Source organism: Boleophthalmus pectinirostris, unplaced genomic scaffold (assembly GCF_026225935.1).
Source record: "Boleophthalmus pectinirostris isolate CB_2022bp ecotype Guang Dong unplaced genomic scaffold, ASM2622593v1 HiC_scaffold_18, whole genome shotgun sequence".
Taxonomy (NCBI): domain Eukaryota; kingdom Metazoa; phylum Chordata; class Actinopteri; order Gobiiformes; family Gobiidae; genus Boleophthalmus; species Boleophthalmus pectinirostris.
Genome location: NW_026571133.1, coordinates 28,090,292 through 28,111,892, shown reverse-complemented (window position 1 = coordinate 28,111,892; position 21,601 = coordinate 28,090,292). Strand labels below are relative to the sequence as shown.

Here is a 21,601-nt window from a genome sequence, read left to right as displayed (position 1 = left end):
TACACTCCGTGTGAGAGCAGGTGATCTCTGACTGCTCTGTTCCATCTGGCCTTCTGGCACCATGTGTGTTAGGACTTCTTCCACACTAACCCTCCATCCTAGAGTTTTGGCCAATGGCAGAGCCAACATTGCCTCCACCAATGTTAGTTTTTCTGTGATGACGACAGCATGGATGTTGTGAATAAGGCACCCTCTGAACAGGGGCCAGTGAAGCCTCTGCCCCACCTGCTCCTCTCACTGTCTGGAAAGAGCACCTCATCTGTATTCTATATGAATCGAGCATGGAGCATAACATGACAAACAGCAATCTGACAGTTTAACTTCAAAGTTGAAATCTAATCAAATGAGTCACTTAAGTAAAGTTTTACCAATAAGTTCTTGGGTTAGTCTGTAATTGAAATAGACTTAGTGCAGATTCCATGTTTTGAGTGTAGTGGGTTACTTCTCATACATCTGTGTGGCAGAAGGCTTGAGGATAGTGATCTCACGGAGCATCTCAGGCCACAGTCAGTGTGACATAAGGCACCCTTCCTGTCCTGGGACCCATGTAGAATTCCAAAAGTTGCTTCAAGGGTCATTTTGGGGCAGCTGAATATAACGGTTGTCTTATTATTAATGTTCTTTTTGAATTAATTTGTGGGGCTGAAACCACACGGTGTTCAAACAGTTTGAATCTACATATGTAACATGTAATTTTTTTCAAGCGTGTAATATAATTATTTTCTTCTCACGTTTAAAGCCCTTAAGTCAATTCCTTGAGAAAATGTACCTATTAACAATCCACCTGCAGCACATTAAATTCCATTTACAGTTACAGAAGACTTGCACCATTACAGATTAGTGCTTTTATACTGTGGCCAGGGGTTATAATAAAAACATCGGCTTATATGGAAATAAGATGATTTTAGAAACAGATGGAAAAGGTATCTGCAAATGATAAGTGGGCTCTCTCTTTCTTTAAGCTTAGAACTATGGAAACACAATCTATTATGATTTTTGGCATATACACTGGTGTATGAAAGAAATGTATGCATTGATGTCAGAATTTCATTTAAGGTCACAATAGCTCACTTTTTATTTTCTGAACAAAAATAGCAAAAGGGATTACAAAGCCCTCTTGCTGAAGTTAGTTTTATTTTTATTGGAACTGATTAATGTGGGTTTTAAATTGCATTATATAGGAAGTACTGCATAATTGCTGTCAACATTCATCAGACTTCCAGTGGTCCTTAACTGACATCACACTTTCAGTGAAGGGCATTAAAAACAGGAAAAAAAAAAAAAAAAGTTTAAAACAATTTAAAACTGTTTCAAAGAAATTATACATTTTCCTTACACCACAAGGTTCATAATATCAAATCATTTACTGATCATGATATTTGTGTGTAAAATCCCCCAGTCGTCCAGGTAGAACCCATTGCAAATCCTTTGCAATGGATTTGTCAACTGGACAAAGTTCATTTTGGTCAAAAACATTTCACAGCTCATCCAAAGTGCTTCTTCATTTCTGGTCAGATGCTGATGGACACTGCCTCATATCTGTCTGAAGTGAATAGCTGTGAAACGTATTCGACCAAAATTAACTTTTTGTCCAATTGACAAACGGAATTTCTCCTTCTGCCATGGATTCTACCTGAGGGGTTTTAGCCTCCATCCTCAGACCTAAAACAAAGAAAACAACAGGGTTAGCTAGATCAGGTCCAGAGATGTCAAAGCACCCATTATGGGCCTGAATGATTACGCTAATATGACCTCATACTCAGTGCAGTTGAATAGGCCTAGTTAACAAACTGAAACTGGAAACAAGTAGGTATGTTTGTTTCAGCGTAATTTCAGTGTAGGTAGCTCCTCCCTTCAGGCTGATATGAGGCAGTATCCACCAGCGTCTAACCAGAACTGAAGAAGCAACTTGGATGAGCTGTTAAACGTTTTCGACCAAAATGAACTTTGTTCAGTTAACAAATCAAATTTCTCCTTTGCCATAATGACATTTGATTTAAATTTTAACCCAGTTGCCTTTCCTCTCCTTTCATCCTGACCTGGCATACGCACATATAACCCTAGCATGTTGTTGATAACAGACCATTTCATCATTGTTACTCTCAAAATCACATTATAAAAAAAAGAAAAAATTAAACCAAAGTAGCAGCTCAAACTGCATGATTAAAACAACATATTCCAATTAGGATCTTAAGATTATACTATTCTGTATTCTATATGTCAACAATATTCATAAAATGCCCCTTTGGAGGAGCTGAATGATGGCGAAACCAATTCCCTAGTCTAATGTTAGAATAAAGTAATATTTAGTAGGGTATGGACATTTAATGTTTTTCTGCCTGTTGAGCCCTGTTACTGATGACTTGTCCAGATGTGAAAGGAACGGGGGAGTTTGACACAAGAACACCAACCTTCACACACACAAAACAAAAATAATAAAGGAAGTTCTCAATTTTTCTTTGTCACACAAAGTACAGTGCAGATGTAGAACATTTTTGATCAGTAATACCATACCATGTACTGATTTGACTCTTCCCCTGAAACTGAGGTCACAAATGTACCTTCCAATTAATGAGAAAAAGCCTAAATTCACATCCCGTGTTTACTCAAATGGAAAAAGATAGATTTGTAACATTTGCAGATATCAGATAAAGAGAAGGAGCTCTTTCACTGCTGCAGTGATCCTCATCTGTATGATTGCACCCATTCAGGGAAGTGGAATGGATGAAAACTCGAAGCCAAAGAGATGGCATATGACATCATCTGAGTCAGCCCAAAGACAAATTACATTGAAAGAAATGTTACTTAGATACTAGAAAAACACATTGCTCTCCTAAAGCGATAAGGTCTTTATAATAGTGGAAGCTGGAGCAAAGGCATTGCTGAAACTCTGCTAAGGAAGAACAAACTGCTTCAAAGTGGTGGTACTCAAGTAGAAGTAAATGCAGCTAAAAATAATATTTGAGACAATGCATTCATTATGAAAAATGACTACCCAACATTTTTGAACATTTGGGTATGAATCGTCTGAGTCTGTATTAAAAGTTTCTGAGCACGGAAGCCTCAAATGAAGGACAACAAAAGGTTACTAAAACATGGATAAATTAAAACAAACAAACAAAAAATACTTTGAGTATCCTAAAGACTAACATGCCACCAACCTGTGTGCTTTTTTTACCTGTATCAAGATGGACAGGGACATGTGCGTGGTGCATATAAAAAAGACTACATATGACAAATATTGCAAACTATGCTCTATGACCATTTTGCATTAGGCCCTTGCCAACAATTACCTGGATTGGCGTATTGTAAAACAGCCAAATAATCCTCTGGTGTATGCCCACCTTTTGAATGATGACAGTGGAGGGCTGCTTGACTGCAAACTTCAGAGCGTCACCACAGTCTTGGAAAATGTGAGCTGTGAACATTTTGACAGAAGCACTTGTTTTCCAGTAAAATAGCCCCAGGGCTACCTGCAAAAAATATTTGCCAAATGCCATCACAACTAAATAAAAGTCACAAGACAATTACTCAATGTAATAGTGTGAGAGAAACTGTTTGGGAGTTGGCACTGCTGTTACTCTGTGGTTATACTAAACCAAATTTAGCTTTGGTCCAACACTATAAAACATAATTTGTCTTTCCTCAAAAGTGCATTAGATGACCTTTAAATAAGTCAGTAGTCAGTGGTGTGTAAAGAGCCTATAAATCCTGTCAGTTCTAAAGAAGTGGGGCTAAGTGTGAGAACATGATGCTTCAGAACCCTGCTGCCCTTTAACGTGCTGAGTCTGTGGAACACGATCTCATTATTTTAAGAGGGCTCAATTATTTCATAAATCTAGTCCAACAATCACTTCCAAGTTTGTATCAGCAATCTTAATTCACTCTTTTGGGAACAACGTGGGTTTTGGGAAGCTGTAAAGGCTCAGATGCATTGCTGCAGTAGTAGTCAATGACACAATTTAAGAAAACATTTCTATAACACTATTAGAATGGCCAGAGACTAAGATTTGTAATAAATGTATCTGATTAACTTTAACAATAAAATGTAAAAAATATAAAAATTATTGTTAAACGCTTGGACTGTGCAGTTTAGACAACAGTAGTAGTACTGCATGGTGTACAACAATAAAAGTTTAACAAACACATATTAAAGCTAATTTTAAATTAGGATTTCTTTTGATACTTAAGCAATGGAACACTAGCATTTCAAAGTATTTACGCTATATTATTCATTGATCATTTAAACAAATATTATTTTTGCTAAAAATCTTTGCCTATAGAAGTTAAGTACTTCTTCACTGACAATCCCAAGAAATACTGGATAATAATAGATGTGCCATTCTAATCTCTATAGTCTGGAATGGCATGATTAATAGTAGTGACTGGCACATAGCAGTGTGAGTCACCCAAACCATCTGCCCCTTCCTCCCTCACCTCTGCCAACATGGCCAACGCTTGCCGTCTCTGCCCTCTCTCCCCTTTCTCCCCTTCGCTGACCAGGCTTCATCAGCAGCCTCCCAGTCCTGATGAATGGCCTGTCCACTCCACCCAATTACTAAAGCTCCAGAAGCCAGCATCTTCCACACCATCTCATTTCACCACAATTATCACTGTCTCCTGCTAACATAGTTTCCTCTTTTCAGTCTGCCATCTAAAATAAAATGTCTAAATATAACATGATACCTTATGATGAAGTGAAAATAAACAGTCAGAAGTTTCATGAACAGTTGAACAGTTTCATCTTTTGAGAATGATGATGCTACAGGTGCATGGCAAATTTAGATTTTTCAGTAGTGTAATGTATGCATATAACTTTCTGGAGATGGCACATTACCTGCAGGACTGAATTAGTTTGTTTATTTATTTGATTGGGACAGTGCATATTAAGGAAAAGCAATCATACAACATGAATGTGAACACAGCAGATGATAGCCAAAGGCTAATTTCCATCTGTAGTCCCAAAGTTAAAACTATTCTTTGGAGCAATCTCCATGAAGATAGATGCATTTTATGCCATACTGTGGATGATTATAATCAAAGGAACAACGTTAACATGGATACAAGAAGGAGGAGGCCCCCACACCAGAGTCAGAGTCAGGTTTGTGGAGATAGAATCCTGCTCAGAGAAAGGGAACATGTTTTCATCTGTTTTTCAGTGTAATAAATACAACCAAAATGAAACCAAAAAAAAAAAGAAAAAGTTATATATCTACAAAGTTCCATACTGTGGCTTTAATTTAAGAATGTAATTACTCATTTTACTCATTTTCATTTGAACATTACAGATCATTTAATACCATAGTTTGGGTGATGACATTGTTGATTACTGTGGCCTTTAGGCTGTACTTTTGCTTGACTCTGTGACACATTTGATAAAACCAGGGTTCTACTGTATTTCAATTACCAATGACACATTAAGATAAGGGAGAAAAGCCCTCCCTATTGTAACTAGTACATGTTTTGATGCAGCCTCTCTGACATTTGACATTAGAAAATTCTTTAGGCATTAATAGTTCGCCATGTGTTTTTTCCTCCTGAATCTTTATTGAGTTATAGGCTCTTTGACGTAAAGCCCAGAGGTATAATCTACCCAATGCCATAGGCTAATCCAATGAAACTATTTACACACAAACTTAAGCATATGTTTGTGGGAACTTAAGGAATGTCACGCACAGTACAAACTAACTAACTCCACTAGAGGGATAAGGTATATAGCTTTAGCCAGGCTACCATTTTAAATGAGAAACAAGAAAAAAAGGTTTATAGCTAACCAAAATATACAAAAAAGAGGGCTGTAGGAAACATAGCCAGGCCCAGAAACCTAACCAATGATTTACATAAAAAAATAAAATAAAATAAATGACTATTTATTGCACATTGCCTGCACAGTGGACATCAAACTAAAGACCAATTCATGACGCTTGCCAAACAACCCATATCAAGACCTTCAACACAAAGTTGAGAATTGTTATCAATGCTGCTTGGATTCACAGCTGACCACAATCCACTAGCATTACAACCTAACAGCAGACTGAAAAAAGAAAGAAAGAAGACAGACAGAGACATCAGATCAGACCCAACTTCTCATTTCTTGGGGTTGCAACAACCCTAATTCTTCTAAGGATGTGTTAATTTCCAGTGATTGATTTGGAAATAGAAGAGAGGGTGTACCAAATCTGGGATCAGTGGAGCTGGACTCTATTGAAGGAGCAAAGCGATGAGTCTTGATCGACACAAATGCAAAAATGTTAAATTTCATGAGTTTGTAAACACTTACTGTATGTCTTTATGAAATGTGAGAGTTTTTACATAAATGTATTCATATCTCTGTAATACATAAAACAATACCTTAAAGTTGCAGATATTAAGCCTCTAAAACAGGTGAAATATAAAATGTATAAAGTGATCTCTTTGTACTCTTTGTGGCCTCTCCAAAGTTGAGACAAAACATTACATTATATTATTCATCCAAGTAAAGTATAAACTTTAGCTGGGCAGTCATTTGGATTTCCTACCTGTGTAGACATCTGGTTCAGAAGGGTCTTCAACTCTTTTATGTTGGATGACATAGTCCGAGATCTTGTAGCCAATCACAGGCTCTATATCCGTCCATTCCAGGGCCACCATTGTGCTTGAGGGTTCCAGATAGGGTGCTAGATGCAAACTAATGACACAACAAAGTTTAGTGAATAGTATTGGATGATTTTGAACAATAACACCCATCTGTCTCCCACATGATGAAATTAAAATTAAAGTGTGTGATGTGGGACTAAAATGCATGCATAGCAATCTTGAACAATCCCATGTGATCATTGTCCAGCCAGAGTCATAAAAAGCTCCCATCTCCACCTATACTACCTCATGGGACAACACAAGCAAAACAACATTCCAATCCGGCCTGGGCTCCAGCAGTGTCTCTAGTGGACTATACCCCTTCAAAGAGATAAAAGAAAAATAGATTTCCATTTGCCAGCCCTTAGGCTTTATTTATGACAATGGCATGAGAAAGACAGGTTGTCCTTTCATGAAAACACGCCACTCCGTTTTATCCTTTCCGACAAATAACAGGAGATCTGCAGGTTATTACTGGCTTTACACTGCAGTTCTGGCCAGAGCAGAGTGCTCCAGATGGCGGCTGCACAGACTCTCCTCATGCACCAGGGCGGAGGGATTACCCGGACACCAAAGAGAAGGGCAGCTCCTGAACTTGTCGCTAAGTCTATTTAATGGGCAGTTATTTCACATTTGATCACGCATAGTTCAGTGATCAGGGTAGATGGAGCCTATTTCTTCAACTATGTGTGTTAAGGGGGTACACACTGAATGTTGGCCAATTAGGGCTGACAGAAACATACCCTGACATGTGCATTCATTGTGGGTCCACAGCATCCTTATAAAAAGTAGGGGAGAAAACCACTGTATTTCATACTTAATTATCAACTAAAATTATTTTTGACATAAATTCAAAAGATATATAAAAAAAACAAGCCAATATATTAGATGTGGCAGATTCTTTTTATGTTCTTATATATACTTTTTTTTTTTCATAAAGTGCAGGTACTTAATTGTCTGGGCAAAAGCACAGAACAAGCCAGCATGTTTTCATGACATTTTGACTATAAGAATAGTGAATTAAAAAACAACACATTTTATTTTTTTAAATGTATATGGTGATTGGTGACAGATTAAGTTTTACAGAGGTATAATATATTTTCAAATTTGAAGTAGTCAACAAGATAAAAATGAAGTACAAACAATTTGAACAACAGCAGGACCTCTTCTTCAAAGAAATTGTATTTCCCATTGTAGAAGTGTCCTGTGTGAAATCCCCATAGACTCAGTGTTCCTCTTTAAAAGTTTTCAGTGTGTAATAGTAGAGCTAGTGGGTGAGTCACAGACCCCAGAGTATTATTAGGACACCTTGAATAAGAGCGTGTTCTTTTCAGATGGGTGTAAGGGCCGACTGACAGCTATTAGAACTTTGGGGACTGTGCTAGTGTCTACAACTTTCTCAAGTGAGAGTGCGTGTGCGTGTGTGTGTGCATGTGTGTGGGTGTGTGTGCGTGCGTGTGTGTTTGTTAGTGTGTAAATGTGTGCATGTGAGCCTATGGTGCATCAGAGCATGCATCCATGAAATCTCTCTTGTGCATGAATTCCTAGGTGTCATGTTGTCATCTCACACTTACATGGGCTGCCTGAGGGGACTGCAGTTAGGCAAGCCATCTTTGCTGAAGGCACTCAGGTCACAGCGACACCAGTTATCAATGACATCGCCCTTTCCAGCACACCAGTATGAGCTCATTGTGGCACTCTTGAAGGCCTGCAAAGGGGAACAGGTGAGAACAAATGCAATTATCTTTTGGGTACATGTGATGCCAGACTATTTCACCATACCATCTCAAACTGGAGTTATCTCATCTCTGTTCGTCTCAATTCAGCTACTCTTTTGTTATTTTCTTAATGAAATAATAAATCAAACATAAACTGAGCTAATTTGCTCGTTCTGTTCAGCAATGATACAGTAAATATTATCCTTGAATTCTTCTTACAACTAGAAGTAAAACTTCAATGCACCTAGTGTGCAGACATAGTGACCTTTTTAAACCCACCATTCCCAATTACCAGAAGGCAGTCCCTGACAGGCTTGCACTGTGATATCATAGATGCACTGCGACTTTTACGATGGAAGTGCGAACGCTGTGACACTCCTCACCTCTTCTGTTCCTGTTCAATTCAAGGAGCTGGTGAGTGTGTGTCTGTGACTGTCTCACTATTGGTCCGTGTATGCTCGGGGAGGGAGGCGGCGGCTGGTGGCAAGATGTAAGGAGATGACATCATCTCCTACATCTCCTGTGTGCCCCTTCATTAATGGGTGAAAGAAAAATCAAAGACAGAAGCTAAGTCATCCTCTAAAAGGCAGAAAAATGCCAATATAATTGTCAAAGCAATAAAGTATAACGTCAGGGCTTTCCCTAAAGCCACAGGCATGATAGAGAGGGAGTTCAAGGGAGTTCACAAGCACTCTGGCTCCCTCTGTCACACTACCGATCAATGGAGTTCTCTCTTATTTATGTGCTCTAACTGGTTGGCCGTGCTGCCTCATGCAGACAACTTTGAGATGTGCTTGATCATGGTCACAAAAAAAGGATGCTGAAGTCAAGTGGAAACATTATCAGTGGGCACCAGGCATCCAGCAAGAAGCACCCATCCACTCCTTTGTTCTAATACACCGTGACATTCTCTTCATCCTGAAGTAAAGAGACCCCAGACATCTTTAAGGCAGCAGTGGGTGCACACATGGGCACTTGCAACATTTCTGTTAAGGATCTACTTCCACACGCGCTTGTTTCATTCCACTGGACCAAAGCCAAAGGCAGATTTCTGCAGTGCGTTGATTAGTTGTGGTGACATTCGAGATGACTTTGAGCATACTCTTGACCATAAAGTCTGCCTAATTAAATAGAAAAGAATGGAGGTATGCATTCTGGAGCTGAAGTTAGTATTTAAACAACACCTTATTACTAACTTTTTTTTTACTGGAAAAAGAAAAGTCCATACAGTAAAACAACTTGTGCACTATACATGCATATCAGGAACAGGTACTGAAATGGTTACTTGAAGCCTTGCCCAAGTATAGTGCTCTGAATCCAATCCTGTTTATACAAGCCTGTTGTTATTATAATCTATTGCAAAACAATAACATTTGTCTCCTTTTTCTAAACCACTGATTCCAGCATACAACAGCAGCAGGGGGTTGCCACCTCATGACAGGCCACAGACTGCAGTAACAAAGAAAAGCTGGACTTGGGTCCAGGCACGCTACAAACAGTCAAATATGAGATGCTGGGGGTAAAAGAGAGAGACCACAGAACCATCATGCATTCACCACCACCAGATTCCTTGAAACACTCATATGGGTCTGCACGCTTGATTGCATGGCTGCACATGTGAAAAATAGACAAAGCGATTACTGCCATGTTTATGTTTGAAGAGTAAAACAAGCCAGTATGCACTGGGTAAACAGGGAATCTAATTGTGGTTTGGAAATGAGGTAGGAGCACTGGTGGGGTGCAAAAGAGGTAACGCACTGATGAGGGGTTTAAGTAAAGCAAGTGAGAGTTGACTAATGCCAGTTAAGTGTGTGGTCGTAAAGACAGCAATCCTTCCCATGGAGACTCAGGCGGTAAAGCAACCCTTAAGTATCAGGAACACTATAAAAGCCCAGGAGAGCCTGCTATGTGTGCAATGAGGATCATTCACAGCCAAGCAATAGAGGATACCTTACACTGTATTGATTAACCACAGATCAGCATTTCCCAGAACACAGATAGATCCTGATACGTTGTGGTTTGCCCAGATAGGGTTAATCGACAAACCTTTCCCATTAGCTTCATTTAAGAAAAGCAAGTGTTTTGACAAGGAGTGTCCTACATTTCAATCAACTGTTCCGGTCTAGGAGTTTTATTTTTCTGTGTATGTTGATGACAGACTGTCTTGCAGGAACCAGTGATGGCCCTATGTCTTAGATAACATACAGCACTACTGTTTCTTAAATATGCCACTATTCATCTCTATTGACCTTATTGATACTGAGCAAATTGAGCTGAAATGTAATCACCTCCTACCCCCCACTTTGAATGCAAGATCAGGGCTCTGCCAGGTCACCGAGCATAAGCAACACAACAACTGTGGCCACAAATTCCTTGTCTTGACGTCATTCTGGCCATGCAGACTCCCTGGCACCAAAATACTATTTGGACCTTTAATTCCAACATCGTGACTTACAAGAAGGAGATTGAGGCTATTGTGACCTTTTTAATGTATTAATCTGTTTGTCTAGTCTAAACTGACCATATTACTGTCTGCTTTCCACAGCTAACACACGAAAACACTAGCCAGCTGGCCCACACTATTGATTTAAACAACGATCACCAGTGGTAAAGAGTTGAAGTCAGTGCACACAGGACACCATCAGTTGTGACCCAATAGAGAGTTTGTGTGTGTTTTTCTGTGGGCTTCACAATCATTCAGTGCTAAATGTGTTAAGAAAGAACGGATTCTCAGAACCTTATCAGAAGAGGTACTTCCAGGAAATTGGACCCAGAGAATAGCCAAAAGGGCGGTATTGTTTTTTAGGAAGACCTTTATGATCTGGAGATTGTCAAAAGTAATGTGATCTGACCTTTAAGTTTTTAGAAAATTACTTCTACAGAAGCAAATTATCAAGGTGAAACAACACTGCCTTGAATCGACTTTTTAAGTACAAAGATTGATTGATGACACTTAAATAGAGAGAGCTCTCCTTGGTACTGAAACTTTTATTATTTTAAACATTTTAGTGCATGGTTTAGCACATTTCCTTGCTTGTGCAACAAAGCACAAAGCAAGGGTATTTTTTTGAAGCAACACAAAATATAAATTTGCAACTGGATTATTAAATCAAACAATATAAACCCACACAAAATACATTTGCAATGCATTTTGTGTTAAGCTACAAGCAAATCTAGATAGATCTATAAATATCCCATCATTTCAGATGGGTAATGTACAATACTAAGCTTGAGATTGCAGTCCTTGCTTCTTCTGAAAGTCGGAGCATGACAGCAGCCACTTGCAAGATATAGAGCATTCTGACCCATTACACTCACAACCAATTTGTTCAAAAGGTTTGCCATAATTCAGTCACCGGACAAACTACTGGCAACTGCACAGACGTAAGCTTATTTATTCACCAACTGAAGTATTTTTCTCTGGCACTAAAACAGTCCTTTATTCTAATGCATGTGTATGGGTATGCACAAGCCAGGCCTGCAAGCAAGACCACCTCTGTTAAGGCAAGGAACGTTCCAAGAGTAGTTCCAGTCAAATTCATGCGAAAACCAAAAGGAAGGCATGCCAAGTCTAGGGAATTAAATATCAAGACAATGGGGGCATAAACCTCAAACTGCCGCTTTCAAATAGATGACGTCATATACTCTGCCTTATACAGTACATGCAAATACCTTACACATTAGCTCACAACCTCACACACTGTTCTCAATTTGACAAACTACAAAACTATATAAGTAAGGCTCAAAATGATTAGTCACTCATGTTGCCAGCATACAGTGGAAAAGTCTATTTGGCATGATATAAAGTACCAAATTATCTTTCTTCACATATTACTACAATGGGCGCTGGGGATGTTTATGGGCCATAGATAGGGTGCATCCTGAACAGACAATCTGGAGAGAATAAGTAAAGCAACAATAATCTTTTATCATGTAAAAGGTGCCATGGTCGCAAGCCAATATAGAACACTGTTAACTAGACAAAAGTTTAAAATGAGTTTCACATAAATAATTTTGCTACAGATCCTACCTGAGCAACACAAGTAAATCACACACATTACAAATGTTTTATTTATACACAATAAGGATTGCATCTGATATAGGATACTATACAATATAATTAGTTTGTACAATACATTTATAGAGCACTTTCTTCAAAAATCTCGTTCACTTACTCTGTGTCACATTCCCAGTTGCTGGCTGAACTGTTAATGTATTATTTTGTTTACTCCTCATTTGAATATGGGTATTTTCAGATTGTGTTTTGGTTCAAATAATGATTGATCGTATAAGACATTCTGTCAAAGTGTCCAGCAGCCAGGAAGAAGCCAGTGACAGATGAGGGGGTAAGGAGAATGACAGTTCTGTGTAGCACACACCATACAAACAGTAACACACATATAGGCCTAACCTGAGACAACCCTTTCAAAAAACAGACACCTGAAGCTCTATTTGATTGCTTTGAGGGGTTTTGGGAGGAAAAAAGAAAAACTCATCTCCCAGAAAGCTTTTGCAACATGGCAGCTGTCTTTCTCAATATAGGTCCAGCCAAGCAGAAAAATCTCTGGGAAAAAAACAAGGATGTGTAAGGGAAACACGCATAAAGTCTATAGAATCAATCGCTCTGTGTCTCTAATGTAATCAACGTATGTCGCATTCAGACACACAGCACCAACATTTCTAACCAAGACAAGATGAGAAGGAGAGGGAGAGAATAAGAGAGGGGGAGAGAGAGAGAGGGATGAGGAAAGAGAGAGAAAGACAGAAAGAGAGAGAGAACAGGGACGAGAGTGATGGACTCCCCTCCCTCCCAAGAGGTCGATGACATCAATAAGAAGCTAATAATCCTGCCTGGAGCTACCTTAGAAGGGCTGGCCAAAGCTATCCTCTGCAGTCTGGGCCCTCTCCTCCTCCACATACATCCCCCCATAAGACCACTGATTTTGTAAAAGGATGAGTGAGGAGGTGCGCAGTGGAAAGAAGGGAGAAAATAAAAGACGTTTTGCTCTTCCTCACGTTTAGCTATTGATGAAGCCCGCTAGAGACCGTCTGCTATTGATTACGCTTCTTTTTCTTTGGGGCTGTGATGCTTGTTATGGGTGGCACGTATACAGAAGGGCTTTGTAATGTGTGCGTTTGTGAATGCATGCATATTTATGTCCTATTGTTGTTGCCTCTAGTAATTTTTAGAAGGCACAGTAATTAGATGCTTGATTGGGGGAAGCGTGTACCGGTCTGCTCCCTATGGCGGGTGCGTCACCTGCAAACAGTTCAGTAATTGCTTGCACACGCAGACAAAAGATGCATGCATCATATGTAAGGAAGTGAGACAATGTTGAAATGAAGCCAACATATATGTAAATTGGGGTATAGTAAATGTTAAGTTAAGCAAAAAGCCATCTCCTTACATAAGCAATTTGATAGGATTAACTTTTTGTGCACACGCAGTCTTTTGTGCAAAAATCGAACATGCAACACACATGTGTACTGTATATACCTTGCACACCAACTTCTTCACAAGGAGAGAAAACTATGATGTCATCTTTTTTATGCCCCCTGTACAGTGCTCATTACAGAGGAGAAAGTTAACCTACTAATGCCACCTAGGGGTGACTGAGTAGAACTGTACCATGCATTACAACATCCCTGATGATGATAAAAAAAAAAAAAAAGAGCTATACAATATCACACAATCTGATAATAATCATGAATATTAGCCAACATTACTGCATGGACTTTATTAATATGTGGCATGTATCACGCATTACTACAATATTCCATTCTTCTATCTGCTATGTTCAGTATATTTAGATAACTATGTCCATACATATAATTAATAGTTTAATGGCAATTAAAAGTGATCAACTGTGCAACTCACTAATGTGACAAACATTTATATAACAAAATAATATAATAATAACTGATTTACAAAAATAAAGTTGTAGTGTTGAATTTTTGGATTGATGTCTTAATTTAAAAGCAGAAAAAGCATAATAATCCCTCACTCATGTCCTCACCTCTTTGGTGATGTTGTCTTGCACCAGGCTGTACAGGGGCACCACGCGAGTTACGTCCAGCAGCACAGGGGAGGGAGAGGACTGTTCTCCATTCCTCCCTTTCCCACTGTGCCCTCTGGTGGACACAGCTCCCAACATGCCCTGGTGGTGACACAGGTGGCAGCCAGGAGGACAGCTGCCCTTCTCTTCACAGCTGATCTCCACACCGTTTACTATGTCGTCTGAGAGCAGCTGGCTCTTCTGCATGGCTGACAGGTAGCTGATGAAGGGCAGTGACTTCAGCTCCCTTCGTCCTCTGCCTGCAGCACCCTGTTCTGTAGCCTCTGGAAGCAGAACGACCCAAATATCTTAGACAATGTGTTGAACTTTGAATTCAATGCTGTTATACTTGCATAACATTTGCCTTCAGCTGTATTTTGGATAAAGTAACATGCTACAATTACTGACCCCATAAAGCAATTTATGGCACTCAGTTACAGTAGTAAAAAATATCCACAGCCCATGAATTGCATAAGTGTCAGCATCTGGATTCACTTTTCCTTAATGTCAAATCCCTGGCTGCTATTTGTTTTATAGACAATAAATGAATGGGATGATATGGTGGGTGGAAGCCAGGGTTGTGTGTGAGGCTTGCCAAGTGTTGGTAACCAGTGTTTTGTGTATCTGGCACTGCATGGGTTGAAGTTATTTTCTACTAAGTTGAAAAGTTACTTTCGTTTTAGTCGCACTACAATTTCAGTCTATGTTTTTTGTTTTTGTTTTAAATCATTATTATTATTAATTTTATATTTGCTTACTTAAATAAATGTAAGACAAATGTAAAACAACTTTTCATCATTTAATGTTTTTCTGTGTTCATATAGTTGAAATAGATACCAACCCTTTTGGGATGTCTTCTTTAAAGACAGAAAAGTGAATATTAAGGTGTAACTTCAATCAGTTATGCTAGAAACTTGTTATCGCCAACCTCTTATGTAAAAAAAATGGCTACAACATTGATTAAAAGGGTTAGGTAAATGTCCTACTGTTTGTGGAGATTTGTTTTATGTCACAGTGTGAGAGGCATGCATTTTCGAGAAAAAAAAACAAAAAAAAACAACAACGGTAATTCAGCGTAACAATCATCTTTCAGTGTAAATTGGGTACATTGGGTGAAAGTGTACATTTCCATGGAGACCAGCAAGAGGAGGTCATTCTCCAGGCCAAATAAGAGTCAGGTTTGTGGAGGTGCAAGCCTGTGCGCAGTAAAAGCACAAGCTTTTAAAAAAAATAAAAATAAAAAATCTGAGCAATACATATAATAATTTAAAATAAATTTGTAGTTAGATTAGATAGATAGATAGTCAAAAAGAAGTCATAGAGTAAGTTCTCAGAGTACCAAAGTAACCTATAGCCACACAGACTGATGGGTTTTTTGTTGGAAAGAAAACATCCTAACCAACAGACATGAGAAGTGATGGATTGCCATACTAATGATGTTTAGGCTACAATAACATACTCCCACCTACATTACAAGTGTATGAGATAAGTGCACATGCTCTGCAAAACCACAAGTAGAGAGCGCATGTGCAGGTTAAATAACACTATATATCATAGCCTGCTGTGTGTTAGGCATAACTATGTGATAAAAGTGTTTGTATACATATTTGCATAGATTTATGTGCAATTATGCCTTTGTGGTTGCTTTTCAGGCAGTCGAAAAGCTAGTGAAAGAGCTTCACACAGTAATTCTATACGTAGAATTGTGTAAATAGACTCAAGGGTGGCCTAGGAGACTTTATGAAGCAAAACAACAGACACCAAAAGATCAGCTCTTTGCTGCTCAACACAAATGTGACACTTAACAGAATCAAACTAGAGATTGCCAGGTTTATTGCTAGCACAATATTCTTCAAATGATAATAAAAATGTCTAAGTGGAATATTTTATGAATAAATAATAAGAAAGAAATAATCCAGTATGTAGCATACCTGATTCTCGTACTTATAGACCACTCCTGACATCTAGTGGTGAAAATTTACCATTGCATGACTTATCTTATTTATCTATCGGGAAATGTGTGTAGGTGTGTGTTTTATATATATATATATATATATATATATATATATATATATATATATATATATATATATATATATATATATATATATATATATATATATATATATATATATATATACACATACAGAAGATATAAAACATATTTCTTAGTAATTGTTGTCATGAATGTTATCCATATGCTTTTAATAAAAAATTTAGGATTGTAACGACGTGAGGAATACAATCTCAAAGACATATCATGATTATATTATTAGTATATTATTGTTTGAACATGGTTATGTTCAAACTATTACGGATGTATACACACCATAAAGCCAAACATAAAACGTCCAAACGGGTCTCGGTCAACATCGCAGAGTCATGCGTATAATGCGTAAGCACAACCCGGCAGTGCGTACCGTGCGTACCGTGCGTAGCAGTACTGCGGTGCGCTCTCTCACACAAGCAGCTTCTCTAAGCAGCTGCAGTGAAACACAGCACGCCCATCAAGGCTGTTTCGTTGATCCAGCTGATTTCAGGAAAGGTAAAGTTTTACCGTCGATTGACAAATAATAAACATGAAACTAAACGGAATGCTTGATGTGCGCACTTTTGTAATAGTTTTTATTGTGTACGAGTGGATGTATACATACGGTATTTATATGGACCTCAGTAAAACATGAACAGTTGTGCAAGGTGTAAGATGGTCATTTGCTTTAGATTCTATTTCCTTGTTAGTGCAATGGATGAACCTACACGAGCTCTAACGTTAGCAGCTAACATGTAGCAGCTGGCTACCTGGGCAAACGGCTAACTACTGCAACAACAGTGCTAATGTCTGTTTTTCTTTGCTCTTCACGCTAGTTAAATACACCCTTACTTGATACGGTATTGCTAATAAAATGCCACGCGTATACATTGCTCTTAACTTAACGCCTATTTTTGCGGCATCATCTATTGTGTGTCCTAAACTGCTGTAGCTAGCCGTAATCACAACATATTTTGTTTACACGTCGTAAAGGCCAGAGTGTGCCAAAATGCATGCAAGCCAACGGTTTCACGTATCTCATTCATGCTCAGTATCATCATGTGCATCATCTCTGACATATAGTAAATAAAAAAATAAAATAAAAAAACACTCCTTTAGCATAAATACTTACAATAACCCAAAATGCTTCCACGTGTGTTATGTTACTACAATTTATACATATCATAATACTTTCTCTCTGTTCCAAGATAGGTTCACAATGGCTGTGGAATGCCCCCAACTGGACCCGGATTTAATGCGGGAGGTTCTTGAATGCCCCATCTGCCTGGAAACGTATAACCAGGACCAAATGAGACCCAAACTCCTACAGTGTGGACATACAGTGTGTCGGCAATGTCTAGAAAAACTACTAGCAAATACCATAAATGGTGTTCGCTGTCCATTTTGCAGTAAGGTGTCCAGAATGAGTAGCATTCCCAGTTGGCTGACAATCTCACAGTACTGAAAATTTTGGATTGCACTACCTCATGTAGTGCTGCTGCTGCCGCTCTGATGTGCAAGTCTTGCTGCACTCGTCTACCACGACAGTACTGTCATGAGTGTGCAGTTGTCCTCTGTGAGCTGTGTAAAGCAGAGGGTCACATGCTTCAAGGCCATAATGTCCAACCCATCAGATTAGCTGCTGAGCAGCGACGCAAAGAACTTGGTTCCAAACTTGAATCTCTGCGAGATGTAATGGGTGAAATCCAAAAGAAGAAAACTGTCATTGAAAATATTTCTAAAACACTGAGGTGTAAATACCGAGCAGTTCAGCAAGACTATGCTACAGCTGAGCTACGCCTTCAAGAGGAACTCAGTAGATCTCGAAGAACCTTCACAGCCACCATGTCAGAACTGGAAAAGACCAATGGGCAAGTCCTTGAGGAACAGACCTATTTACTTAATATTGCAGAGGTTAAAGTAGTGTCACGTTGTGACTATCTGACAATGCGGGTGAGGCAGAGTGATACTGCTTTGCTAAAGGAAGATGGTGGCAACTGTGATGATGATGAAGAACTGGATATTAAAAGTACTTTGCCTACTACACTGAATTTACAAGAGCCGGAGTTAGTTCTAATAGAGCAGTCAAAAGCTTTAGAAGTAGGAAAGTTAACGGCAAAAGCTTACACTGTTAGTACAGAAGTTGAAGAAAGCACTTTAGACACGGCTTTAGAAAGTGGTGTTGAGGGAGCAATGGGGCCGTCAGTAGATTTATACAGAGATGTGGATATGTCTGCAAGTGTAGATGAGGCTATCTGTGGCTCACCTGCGCATTTTAAGTCAAAGTCTTTGGACGCAGCAGAACCACCTGGAGGGGCCAACAGTGAACTACCAGCCTGCCAGTTTGTTAAGAGGATGGGCTGCAAGGGAACACTGCCTGGCCTGTTTAACTTGCCTGTGAGCATTTGTGTAACACTGCAAGGAGAAGTCTTGGTGGCTGACCGTGGTAACTGCCGCATTCAGATTTTTAACCGCAAAGGATTTCAGCGGGAAATCCGGCGCAATGCCAGTAGTATTGACAATTTTGTTTTGAGCTTTTTAGGTGCGGACCTTCCTAATCTCATTCCATTATCCATTGCTGTTACACCCCAAGGACTCATTGGGGTCACTGATAACTATGACAACTCTGTGAAAGTCTATACAATGGATGGACAATGTGTGGCTTGCCACAAGAACCAGCTGATCAAACCCTGGGGCATTGCTGCCATGCCAACGGGACAGTTTGTGGTGTCAGATGTGGAAGGTGGCAAGCTGTGGTGCTTGGCAGTGGACCGCAATATCGGTATAGTCAGCTACACTCGTTTGTGCTCTGCTGTACGCCCAAAGTTTGTGACATGTGATCCAAGTGGAACAGTTTACTTCACCCAGGGCTTGGCTCTTAATTTTGAGAAACGCCACAATGAGCCTCACCTGGAAGGCGGTTTCTCCATCGGGTCAGTGGGTACGGACGGTCAGCTTGGCAAGCAGCTCAGTCACTTTTTTTCAGAGACTGAGGACTTCCGCTGCATCACTGGAATGTGTGTGGATAACAATGGTGATTTGTTGGTAACAGATAGTGGTCGAAAAGAAATCCTTCAATTTCCCAAAGAAGGTGGCTACAAAATTCTCATCCAGGATGGACTAACCTGTCCTGTTGGAGTGGCAACTACTCAGAAAGGACAGTTGCTTGTTCTGGACTGTTGGGATCACTGTGTCAAAGTATACACATACATTCAGAGAAGGCACTCCTCCACTTCATAGAGTTCTAATGGTTACTGTGACAGGGTTTAACAGTTGCATTTAAAGTGTATTGGCCATAGTTTTCATTGTTCTCCTTCTGGCTTTCAATTGTATTTTTGTTAGTGTGTGTTTTTACAGCAAAAAGAGCTACAACTTAATACACCACATTTAAAGAGCTGTTCAGGTTAAAGCTAAGGAAGACATCATGTGATTCTCTGTCATTCCTGACTGGTTATGCCTAGTATCAGATGTATGTGTGTAATGCACGGTGAATTAGATTGGCTCAGTTTAAAATACACAGCAGATTGTGGCAAACAAAAATGTATTTGTTTACTTAACAAAATGTATACCAAGGATTATGGCCTGTGATGCACTTTATTGCTGACAAATCACTTAAGGGTCAGAAGCACACTCATTGCTAAAGGTGTCTGAGAGCTTCTACCCTCACTGAGAAGTGCTTCAATAACAGATCAGTAAATAACAAAATGTACCGTATGTGATTTTACAGCATTCAGGGAACTTTACCTGGAATAATCCTGTAGGCTCATGCATATTGTAGCCATGTTAACATTTATTGTTGAGTACACATGCAAAGAATAGAATTTTAGAAAAAAAAAACCAAACCCACTTAAATTATGCCAGATTAAAAAAAAAACAAATATTGTTCCTGGCTGAAGTTAATGTTTGTTTTTGAAATAATTGCATAATTTGCAGACATTTGGCTTTCACACAAAACATGAAGTGTTCACTTTTTTGAGTAGCAACAGTTGTGTTAATGTTGAAGATATGTTAGTCTTGTGAGGATGTGTGTCTGACACTGACATGCCAAACTTGATTTGCTACTTGTAACTTTAGGCTCAGCAAAGGATCCCTCAGGTTTCAATTGACTCCACAATATGGGTTTTTTGCTAGCTGTTGGCATTGATCAACACTATTAATTTATTTTAGCTCTTGTTGGATATTTGTTCCCTACTAAATTATAAACCTCCTGGGGTAAGGGTGTTGCTACAATCATAGTGATATTGTATTAATGGAACAAAATAACTTAATAGACTTAACCAATAACAGGCTTTTTTTTTGTAAAATGTTTTCACTAATGACCTTAACCTTTATTTTCTATCTTAAGCCTTTTCTTTGTTATTGTTATTTGAGAACTGTAAAAAGAAGTTCCCCACTACTGCACTACTCTAGAGAGCTGATGCATACAATGCTACACATAATGAAGTGTCCTTTTGTCTGGGTGTTTAACACTGATACATGAACATCTATTCACATTTCATGACCTGGATTACTTCCAGACATCTTTCTAAACTGTTCAAATGTAATGATGCAATACATCTCTAAACCAAACTTTGTCATTCAGATGTTATGTCTGATATGTCTGTGGGTTTTAACTTGTCACAATTTTACGTGTCATTGTCAGATAATATGAGTGCAATAAATCCATTAGAAAATAAAAGCACTTTATTCCTTAAATGTCTTAAAACTAATAGATGTATTGATAGGTATATCAATGTGTGTGTGAATGGTTCTTTTATGAAAAACACTATATAAAGATGAACATTTACCATTAGTTTCTCTCCCATTGACACTGCCCCCTTCTGGTGTGCTGAAAAGGTTGCATGACACATGACAGTCCATACAGGGCTGTACACAGTGCTCACCTTTCTGGTACTGCAGCCAGAGCTGCTGCTGGGCCTTCTTGCTGGGAAAGTGGATGCTGCAGCTGAGCTCCGAGCCATACAAAGCTTCAGACACATAGTGGGTGCCAAATTTTTGGAGGAAGGCCAGGAGTTCCTCTCGTGTACTATCTGCTGATAGCGTCTTCAGTATCTTAGAAAAACCTGTCCGAATAAAACTCTGGTTATACAGCTAGCCATATTAAAAAAAACAAACATCTCTGAGCATTCGATGAAACAAAAACCTTGAACACATAAATATTGCAGATAAAAGCCAATAAGCTT

At 39.0% G+C, this 21,601-nt stretch overlaps 2 protein-coding genes across 3 annotated transcripts in view; one reads left to right on the top strand and one right to left on the bottom strand.

Moving 5' to 3' along the window:
- The window catches only part of LOC110160621 (astrotactin-2), a 213,133-nt gene that overhangs the window by 25,711 nt on the left and 165,821 nt on the right, over nt 1–21,601 (bottom strand). For both annotated transcript variants that reach the window (XM_055153913.1, XM_055153914.1), the window contains 4 exons: nt 21,302–21,481; nt 14,351–14,673; nt 8,190–8,323; nt 6,519–6,667 (listed from right to left, as the gene is read on the bottom strand). In XM_055153913.1, coding sequence (XP_055009888.1) covers nt 6,519–6,667; nt 8,190–8,323; nt 14,351–14,673; nt 21,302–21,481 — 786 coding nt within the window. The remainder of the gene's footprint in view (nt 1–6,518; nt 6,668–8,189; nt 8,324–14,350; nt 14,674–21,301; nt 21,482–21,601) is intronic.
- LOC110160476 (E3 ubiquitin-protein ligase TRIM32) lies at nt 16,801–21,066 on the top strand. The gene is given in 3 exon segments (XM_020925122.2): nt 16,801–16,934; nt 17,631–17,851; nt 17,854–21,066. Coding segments are annotated over 2 exon segments (2,019 nt in total). The 5' UTR covers nt 16,801–16,934; nt 17,631–17,637; the 3' UTR covers nt 19,659–21,066.